At 45.9% G+C, this 10,803-nt stretch overlaps 1 protein-coding gene across 2 annotated transcripts in view; it reads right to left on the bottom strand.

The window, feature by feature from the left end:
• Positions 1–288: 288 nt before the first annotated feature.
• Positions 289–10,803, bottom strand: part of LOC144122933 (acidic mammalian chitinase-like) — a 43,714-nt gene continuing 33,199 nt past the window's right edge. For both annotated transcript variants that reach the window (XM_077655888.1, XM_077655889.1), the window contains 2 exons: positions 5,094–5,213; positions 289–1,548 (listed from right to left, as the gene is read on the bottom strand). In XM_077655888.1, the coding sequence (XP_077512014.1) occupies positions 1,417–1,548; positions 5,094–5,213 (252 nt within the window). In that variant the 3' untranslated portion in view covers positions 289–1,416. The remainder of the gene's footprint in view (positions 1,549–5,093; positions 5,214–10,803) is intronic.

Below are 10,803 nucleotides of genomic sequence, written 5' to 3'. Positions count from 1 at the left end.
GAAGCGCCGTAAAGGCACCACGCTGACACATGGCGAGAGTTGCTGTCTCGGTTGCAAATATCGAGACCTGCGAGTCCAACAGTTCCGTCCGGAAGCCTTTCGATGTCTGTGCTTGCTGGACAGCTGCCATCACCACGTGGTCTTTACTGATAGGCAAGGCCGCATTTAATGTTCTTGCATGACAGGTGTTCTTGCACGCTCAAGCAGAGCCGCTAAAGACATGCATCGTTGTAGAACAATCTTAAAATAATTACCATCGCATCGAATGCTTGCACCATCGCATAATATAAGTGCATAGACCGCATCTGCGTAATTGGAACATCTTTATTATTGTAAATTTTTTATACACTACCTTATTCGGAAACACACAGCATGAAGATTACATTGAAGATTGTTTGCTAGTACTCTGTTTTAGGTGCTGCCGTCACAACTATAATGCGATCCTACATAGGCACGACGAAAATGCAGGTACTTCTGGAGCGCAATGATGCTATATTTACATAAGCGCGACAAATGCGTAAAGGAATGCACGTTGTTCTTCAGGATGAGTTATTCAAACTGACAGGTTTATCAGGGTCTTAGTCTCCCGTCGTAACGCTCCACATCCCATAACATTAACTTTTATTTAGTAGTGAGCACCTCCTACGGAGGGAAGGTCGGAGGCGACGGAGAATAAAGTTGTATCGTGAGATTACGAAATCTGCAAGCTTCAAATGGCAAAAACGCAAGAATGCGGTCTAGTTAGTATTTGTCCATCGGATACCTTGGATAAAGTGGCGGCTGCTGGCGCTGTACGGGGGTAGAGATCAGTGGAAGCGGGTTTTGAACCATATCATATTAACTTTGTTGGTGACAAAGTAAGCTTTCGAGACGTTTGGTGCTCTTTGAAGCACCGCCACGACTGCTGCTGCCGCCGCAGTAACTTCACATCAACAAGTTAAGATGTCAGCGCATTCTCTGCAGCCATGGTTTATAATAGTTGATGAACAGCTACATTAGCAATTCACACAGGCACATTGTCACGCGCACAAAACCACACACACACACACGCACGCACACACACAAAAACATTCAGTAAAATGAACTTGGTTGTGCAAGGCCGCCAGCAGCCCTGAAGTGTAAGTGTCCGTCTCACCGAGCAAGGCCGCACCATCTTTGGCCCCGAAGGTTCCCTGATAAGGCGTGACATAGAATTTCAAGTTTGGCGCCATCTTAGGAAAGTCAGCGATCATTAATCTTTTTTGATGCTGTACACGCACAATTTGTCCTCTGTACTTCAGGCTTGCACTGTCGAGAGAACACAGAGTTCTTTCTTCTGACGTGCTGCCATTGCCGCGTGGACTCGGGCCAGACCTGCTCGACATCGGTGAATCTCGGCACAGCCGTGGTCAGCATATGGCATACATAGGGCTCTGGTCAGCCGATTGTCTTCCAGATAGCCTTGTGTATGGGGAACTTGGTCTTGTTGTCGCACTTGCCCTCCCAGTCGTCCATCTGGATTGCATACGTCATGACGCCTCCAAGGCCCATGGACTCTGCCCAGAGACACTGCAATGGAACCACGATGGTGCTACGTCAGAATCAAGCAACCTTTAGAATTCTGCATGCCGCAAGAGAGCAGAAAATTGGCATAAAAGTTAGAATTGCGAAGCCACTTTACATTGCCATAGACATTGTGCAATCCACCTTTTTCACATGGTCGTTCTGCGCGTACGGGCCTCTGCTCTTCCAGCTCCGCTGATTGAAAATGATCCACTAGCTCCTACTGCGCATGCGCAGTTCATGTTAGCGTCAGGTGAAAGCCACTGATGGCGGCGACTGCCAAACACACGTTTACCATTTCGCAGGTGCAGTTGGCGCCGGATCGAGCCTGTGTCTGACGCGTGCGTTTGTTTTCAGCCAGTTTCCACCCACTCCCTAGAGGGCGCCACGTCGTGTGAAAATGGTGAATTCGATGCCATCTCTTTGACGGGTGACAGGCGCTAGTAAGGAATGGGGGCAGACTCATTCTGCCGGGCTAAAAGACCAAGGATGTATAACAGATTTGCAAATGAAGCTAACAGCGATAGAACTGAAGCAAGAAAATTCCTTTAAAAGTTCTTTTAACACCACTGCACAGCTAGATATCATTCTATCTTATGAGTTTGGTGGCGACATGTTACCTCAACTTGAAAATGCAAATAAGACCGCGCTGAAGAATGTGCTAAGTGCAATGAAACCAATGTTGTTTGGGTGCCCCGAGTGTGATATGTTATGCAATGACTACGATAATATGTAGTACCAAGTTTGTAACTGTAAGCATGTTATTAACAAATATTTCCTTTCGATGCTCCCATGGACATGCAGCTTACTGGCCTCCGCTTCATAGGTACTACCTGCTCTTTCACATCACATCGCACATAACTTTCGCTCTTCCTTTCGCTCTTGCCAGTCACCCCACCGGCACACCTCTAAAGCGTATCTTTTGCGCTGCCATAAGCCCCCCCCCCCCCCCCCCCCCCGACCTTCTACTGCATGTATGAGAATGTGCGAGCACCCCCACAACCACCTATCCCCAGCCCAACATGAGCGTCGTGGAAACAGTGGCTCTCCCTAACCAAAGGATTACAAACGTAGTTTCCTTAAATCACCTGTTCGACGTCGCCTTTGTAATTCGTGCTATACATCTCGACCCATCATAGGTTACAACATTCAAAGACACTGAAAACCGTGGCTTCTGGCTAGTACATTGCGAAATTAAGATTTTTGCCTATGCTGATGATGTTCTTTTTTGTTCTGATAAATGAAACTATGATAAAAAAAAACAGGCGTTGGGAGCACTTCGTCTTGGGAGTGCTTGTCCACAATCTTGTTTCAGGGTTTTCATATCTTAAAACCATAAACTACCCATTCCTGGCAGGGTGGCCGCAGCTGGCACGGGACAGGGTTAATTGGGGAGATATGGGAGAGGCCTTTGTCCTGCAGTGGGCGTGGTCAGGCTGATGATGATGAGGTACTCATCTGTCTTTTCTGGAAATGGTCATAAGAAACGATTGTCCTGGTACATTTGGTTTTCTCACTCTTCCCTTTTCCTTAGAACACCTCTGCGGCCTTTCCAAAAGGCACGTGGCAAAGGTTGGTTCTAATAGGTAATTACTTCTTCTACACATAAACCTGCAACCTTATTACCTATAGCCTTTTTCCACGCCAGTGTATTAAGGAAAGTTTCGGCACATGTAGATTCAATCGGCCGCAGAAACATGTTTAGACTCCACACGCGGACCTTCCGCGTTGATACGTGCCTTCGCTCCAAAGGGACGTTGTGTTATGGTCAGTGAACTGCCACTTGTGCGAGCAACAAGAAACTATTGAATAATTTTTTGTGTTAAATGCTGATGCTGCATCGTTTTGCAGCATATTTCAGCACACTCTTAAAACGGACATTGAGATGACAGCTTACATTATAAGATATGTACCAGTAATGGAAGACTTTGTGATTCCGTGTGAACTTCTGGTGTTCATAGAACTGTTTAGCGCGTGGAAAACCCACATGATAGATTAGCACGCCGAACCGCTCCGTTCAACGAGGGTCACTGTTCCGAGAATAGTAAATCTTAGCGCAGGATGTATATGCTGCGCAAGTTCAACTCCTAACTCGTTGTCCTTTCTTGATGTGTGCACGTTGCAGAATTTTGATGTACGGCCGTAGTAAACGGACCGATGGTGGCGTGAAGCCGTATGCCGAGATCCCTGAAATCGACGCGGTCAAGTAGGGCACGACGAGGGACAGGGAGGCTACAGTTATTCCATGCAATAAGAATAGAAAGGTGTTAAAAATAAAGAAAAGTGTGGCAGAATCTTCTAAGGCATCAGCCAACGAAGCTTGTCTGTTTGCGACACCACTGGTTAGAATCCCGCTTGAGGTTAGATAATGCTATTACTGTTCGTGTCGCTTTAGCATTGAAGCCTGTTTTCCCCCAATTAATCCGTGGTGCGTGTGTGCGTGAGAGAGAAGAAGCATGTGTGTGTGTGTGGGGGGGGGGGGTGATAGGCCTATACCCTTGAAGCACACACGGCACACTCCGGTGAGCGCATATCCGAGCACTCACTGCGAAAAATGCATATCACAACTACGAACCTTCAATCGCCGCACACCCACATTCACCCTCCCCCCCCCCCTCAACTCTCTGGAAGGTTCACTTGCCACCACCTACAACTTCCACACACAAAGCCTCAAGCGACCAACCACCCACTGTCACCCTCACGCATCCGAAAGGAGGCTCCGATTGGTCCCCTTCCGAGCATCCACTGTTTAAAATCATCTCCCGACTGCCAACCTTCACCCATTACACATCCACCTTCACCATAGGCTTTTGGAGATCTAGAGAGAAGGCCTAAAAATACACCCTTCATTACACCTTCATGTACCAGAAGCACTACAGCCACTGCCGTCAACCACCCTCCGGAAACACTCCGCGATGGATGCACCTTTCGGGCACCCATCGTAAAAAATACATCTCCGTTCTGCGTTCTTCTACCCACGTACAACCTCAAGAGGGCCTCCACCCTCCAGAAGCCTCCTCCTACCTACACAGAAACTACTGTAAAATTCAATTCGAGGGCGAAATTCGAGGCGATAACTGTACAATCTAAGTCTAAATGCACTTTAAGTACAGCCAATTCTACTAACTCAGATCTGTAGATTTGTTTTGCGAATAACATTCTGAAGATGGTTTTTTTTGAATATTTGGCAAAAAAAATTGCTTTGTGTTCAGCTTTTTTTCGACATCATGTTATGCTTTAAGTTCACCAGGATTTTAAGACAATTTTTTCATTATTTTTCAATAATTGGTGCTTAAACATTTCATTGAATGCAGCTGACGCGGACTGTGATTGCCCCACGTGTGCCGTCGCCTTTGCACTGCTTTAGCAACAGAATGATCCGCTGTTCCGATATGGGCGCATGAGACCAGAATGGAGAGCGCCAAATCTTTCAGAATGAGCAGGCGAATGTCTGCAACTACACTGAGTCCATATATTGCGAAAACTCTGCATCGCATTCTCCCAGGTGATCCACATGCATGCGAGAGTCCTGGAAGGAGGTATACACTTGCCTTGAGCACTATGCTTTCGACGCTATCGTAGGAGATCCAGACGGTGTCCAGATACGCGTACGGTGCGTACGCCGTCTTGTCCATCACAGTCGCGGCGCCCTTCTTCACGAGTTGGCACACCTGCAGAGATTTGGAACGGTAAACAAATGTGTAAAGATCGCAACAAGCTACGCGTTAACCACTCTCCTCTGGAGAAAGCTGTCAGTTAACTACTGTACAAAAACAAAGTTGCACACAACCAAATGAAGTACAAACCGTTAAAGGTAGTATTTTTGCTTCCTCGATAGTCTGTGTAGAAACAAAACGATCGCCGATGTGAAATAAGCTAAAATTCCGAACTACGGAGCTCTAAAAAAAATTATCTGGAGAAATTATTTTTCAATGTGAATAAAAAACACCCTGAAGCTGCCTGGAAAGCGGGACATAATCTACTAGGCCTGGATAAAAGGAAAGACGCTCTACCTGATTACCTTAAACACAATGAACGATTAATGTCCGGTGTAGAGCTGGCGGATTTTTTAAACAAATATTTTGTTAATAGTTAAGCCAAACAATCCCTCGCTTTCACGGCATAATATGTCGGCTTCGAATTCTGTTGATAGCCTATTTCTTACTCCCACAGATGAGCTAGAAGTATATACAACATTCATGTCACCGAAAAATAGTAGATCATTGGATATAGACAATTTGCGAATCAAGCCAATAAAAGAAGTCATTCAGATCATTGCTCCAGTGCTTGGTTATATCTTTAACCTTGCCATTGACGTTGGCGAATTTCCCAGTGCCATGAAAAGAGCTGGAGGGTCGGTGTTGTATAAAGGCGGTGATACGAAAGAACCCACAAACTATCGACCTACATCTGTTCTGCCCCTGTTCTCCAAGGGCTTAGAGAAAATTTTGTGCACGAGATTAAATAACTTTTTCAATAGGATAGGCCTTATTTCGGATGCGCAATATGGTTTCAGAAAGGAAAGGTCAACAGAGTCAGCACTCCTGACGCTAAAAGAACACATTATCCAAAATGTTGAAAACCGACAAATTACCATTGGGTTGTTTATAGACTTTAGCAAGGCTTTCGACTCTCTTCATCGCGTTATTTTAACTGGAAAACTCTTAATAAATGGTGTTCGTGGTAAACCTCTTCAGCTATTCAAGTCATATTTGGAAAACAGATCACAATGTGTATGTATTAACAATCAAATGTCATCCCCATCACAGATAATTAATGGCGTCCCGCAAGAAAGCGTGTTAGGTCCCCCTTTTTTTAACCTGTTCATTAACGCCATAGTTTGTGTCGACACAAAAGTTAATTTCGTTATATATGCTGATGATTGCAATATTCTCATTTCAGGTACCGATGCAATTAATTTAGGGATCAGATGTAATCGTTTGCTTGAAAAAATTGGTTATTGGTCACAATCAAATCAGCTTAAAATCAATCCTAAAAAACCAAGGTCATGCTTTTCCGCGCTCGAAATAAAGTATTCGTTTTAGATCAACCAATTAAATTTGATGGACAGCATATAGAAGAGGTTGAGCACCACAAGATTCTTGGCGTTACATTCTCCTCATATTCAACATGGGATTTACACGTTGAGAAAGTATGTAAGAAGCTTTTCTCTGCAACTGGGCCAATATCACGTACACGCGCTATTCTTCCGGTAAAAATAAAACTTCAAATATATTACGCTTTGTTCGCCTCACAAATTAATTACTGCAGCTTGGTGTGGCTAACAACTAAACAGAAACTAAACAAAATTCTCGTGCTACAAAAAAGGCTATTCGTCATATATTTTGTCTAGATTATCTGTCTTCCACCCTACATTTTTTTTTTCAGCAGTACAAAATTATTCATGTAAACTACATGTACGAATACAGACTCTTACGCCCACATTACTTTTCACCTGTCAGCTTTCGGTCAGATTTAGCAATTACTGGTTCATTCCAGCATCACACTAACATCCTAAACACACGCAGTGAAGACACACGGCTCGTACCTTTTTTCCGCACTGATTACAAGCTCCAGTCTTTACGTCACAATCTTCCATCCATATTAAACAAATGTCAACACATCAAATGTTTAACACCTGTTCAACTGCTACAGTTTTCTTCCAATTGATAATGCAGTTTTTGGCTACAGTGTTTTCTAGTTATTTTTTCACAGTTTCCTTCTAATTGCTCACGAAGATGCTTTCTCATTATTCATGCGATTTGTGTCAATATGTAACAAAAAAATGCAGTGTTTATGTACACATTTGCTACTGACTTACAAGTGTTTCTTATTTTTTGTAAAGCTGAATATTTCATGTTAACCTTTTTTTGGCCATTAGTACTGTTATTATTTAGTGGTCTCGTTTATGCTGCCTTGTAAGGGTTGCATGGGCCTCGTCAAGCTGTTTGATTACAGCTTTTAGCCCAGGTGACCTACCGGCCTTCCTGGTAAATAAAGATCAAGTTCAAGTAGTTAAGTCAAACGCGAATTGGGTTCGCTAGCAGTTCTGTCTTCCTTTCGGTTCTGGTTTTCAGATCCAGTGTTCCCGGGTGGCAGTTGTTCGGATAGCGATAATGGATTAATGTTCATAAATGCGGAATTGGGCATTCTCTTCATTCATAGATCCCTGGGAGTCTTTCTATTATTCCTGAAGCAGTGGTGGAGTGGTGATGTTAAGATGCGCCACTGCTCTTCTATGGAAGTTGCTGCCATCAGTCGGGCTTGGGTTCCTTGGGTTAGGGTGCGAGCCAGGTTGCGCTTCACGACCTACGATTAAATGAGCTGCCGCCTAACACGATGGGCAGGTATATATATATATATATATATATATATATATATATATATATATATATATATATATATATATATATATATATATATATATATATATATATATATATATATATATATATATATTAAGGAAGCCAACAGTCACCGAAACCAAGGTGCACAGAGGAATGTTTTCTTTTTTTAGTTTCTAATGCCAATCAATGGTGTTTTAAAGAAAATTACTTATAAACCAGCAGAAAAAACAGCCATGCCGCCGGTGGGATCCGAACCCACGACCTCCGAATATCGCGTCCGGTGCTCTTACCAACTGAGCTACGGCGACGGCTGTCCAATCTGCTGCTTTCGTGGGTATTTATGTTTTCATGTAAGCGAACCTTGAGAGTGTTCACCAGCGCAACCCTCGTCCATAGCGGTGGACGTAGCACGTCCTGTAATACCGCAAATGTGACGTAGAACGTCTTCTAACGGCGAGGGCGGAAACTGTGCGAGAGCCCTCTTATGCTACCTATGGCATCAAGACTGCCAGAACCGAGACCCACGTTAAGCTATTAGCAGACAAGGCAAATGAAATGAGGGACTCGTTTGACAAACATATTAAGGAAGCCAACAGTCACCGAAACCAAGGTGCACAGAGGAATGTTTTCTTTTTTTTAATTTCTAATGCCAATCAATGGTGTTTTAAAGAAAATTACTTATAAAGCAGCAGAAAAAACAACCATGCCGCCGGTGGGATCCGAACCCACGACCTCCGAATATCGCGTCCGGTGCCCTTACCAACTGAGCTACGGCGACGGCTGTCCAATCTGCTGCTTTGTGGGTATTTATGTTTTGCGTGTAAGCGAACCTTGAGAGTGTTCATCAGTGCCACCCTCGTCCATAGCGGTGGACGCAGCACGTCCTGTAATACCGCAAGTGTGACGTAGAACGTCTTCTATATTATTTCACCCCGAATAAGCCGAGCACCAGGCCAGGGGAAGCTTGTGCGCATTGTATCACCGGTGGGTACCCGGCGGCACTGGGGATCGAACCCCGCACCTCCCGCATGCGAGGCAGCTGCTCAAACCAGCTGTGAGTTGAACTCTTCCATTTGCAGTGAAACACGAGCCACCTTTGCAGGCTGAGTGTTCTAAACTTGGTTTGCCCCTGAAGGGGCGCAGCGGGGTTTGCGGAGACTCCTGCAAGCACACACCTCTGAAGAAGCCTGGCGCCGGGCCGGGGGTGGCTTGTACCCATTTTTACAGGTGGGAGTCCGGCGGTGGGTTTCGAACCAACCACCTACCGCAGCCGAAGCGGACCGCTAGACCACTAGGCCACTACTGCACGAGGCGGATTTAGGGTTGCTTGACGGCGGAACCTATCTCTGATCCGTCAAGGCAACGGTTTGATCTAAGACCCTTTTTCCGAAGCATTTCACCCTAGAAGAGCCGAGCACCAGGCCGGGAGAAACTCTGTACCTATTAAAAAAATGTCCGTGGCTTAGCTTGGTTAAGCCTGGTGATTGCGAAGCATTAGTGTGTTATTCTCGGATCAGCTGGTAGTATGGCTGGTGGTAGTCTTGGGTTATGCTAGTGTTACGGCTTACAGTGAATCATCCAAGAGGAAGTCATCCGTCGAATCCGTTTATCTGGCTGTATGACTGCCTTGGCGAGAGGAGCGGAGCTGTTTTATACAGATGGTGTGACGTCACTCTGACCGTAGCGCCCCTGGTGAGAGGAGCGGGAGTTAGGCCACCGTTGGTGGCTACCGCCTCGCCTCGCGACGGCGTGAGATGGGGCCCCGTTTTTACACAGCTGGTGTGACGTCACACCGACCGTAGCGCCCCTGGTCAGAGGAGCGGGAGTTAGGCCGCCGTTGGTGGCTATCGCCTCGCCTCGCGACGGCGTGAGATGGGGCCCCGTTTTTACACAGCTGGTGTGACGTCACGCAGCGAGGTCACGCTAAAGGTCAATGGTGCCTACCACCGCCTCGCCACGGAACGGGCTGAAGTGCGACCTAAAGTAGTATTGCTTCGCAATAAAAATCGGTGGGTACCCGGCGGCACTGGGGATCGAAACCAGCACCTAGGGAATGCGAGGCGGATACTCTACAACAAGGCCCCGGTTCAAAACTTCAGACAGACAAACCCACAACGGTTAAATGCGGGGAATGGCCACAATCACTGCTAGCACACTGTCATATGTTCAGTCCTTTTCCGTAGCTCACTTAACTCAGGCCGCTTACGAACTTGCTGGTGCGAGGCTGTTTTCTATTCATTTCGGCTCTTCCATTTCACTACATGGCTGAAACTAAGCTGAAGTGTATTACACAGTGGCTGTGAAGGAATACACCTTAACCCACTAAACGTTATGTGGGTTAGAGTAAATACGCTTTTCAATCAGCTTGCTCTCACAGAACTGGTTTGGTTTATAGGGGTTTAACGTCCCAAAGCAACTCAGGCTATGAGAGACGCCGTAGTGAAGGGGCTCCGGAGATTTCGACTACCTGGGGTTCTTTAACGTGCACTGACATCGCACAGTACATGGGCCTCTAGAATTTCGCCTCCATCGAAATTCGACCGCCGCGGCCGGGATCGAACCCGCTTCTTTCGGGCCGGCAGCCGAGCGCCATAACCACTCAGCCACCGCGGCGGCTTCTCTCACAGAACTGTTGCCGTGTCGCAGCCGACTTACTCCTAAAAGTAACAGTTCAATTGCAGGTATGCTCTCGCAGTAATCGAAGATAAAAAAAAATAGGCGCCCGCTCGAAGAAAAATCGAAGTAAAAATCATAGAATGCGCCCACATCGAAAAGCAAATGTCAAATATTAGTTAGCGCCGCTAAAATTTGAGGAATCCTTACGTCGCCTTTTCGCGACAATAGGCGTTTGGCCCAGTTCATGCAACTAGCCCGGATTATGCCGAATACATACTCCACAGCCAGTATTCGCAAC

The sequence above is a fragment of the Amblyomma americanum genome, chromosome 3 (assembly GCF_052857255.1).
Source record: "Amblyomma americanum isolate KBUSLIRL-KWMA chromosome 3, ASM5285725v1, whole genome shotgun sequence".
Classification (NCBI taxonomy): Eukaryota; Metazoa; Arthropoda; class Arachnida; order Ixodida; family Ixodidae; genus Amblyomma; species Amblyomma americanum.
The sequence above is the reverse complement of the archived record's forward strand: the minus strand, read 5'-3'. Positions and strand labels throughout refer to the sequence as shown.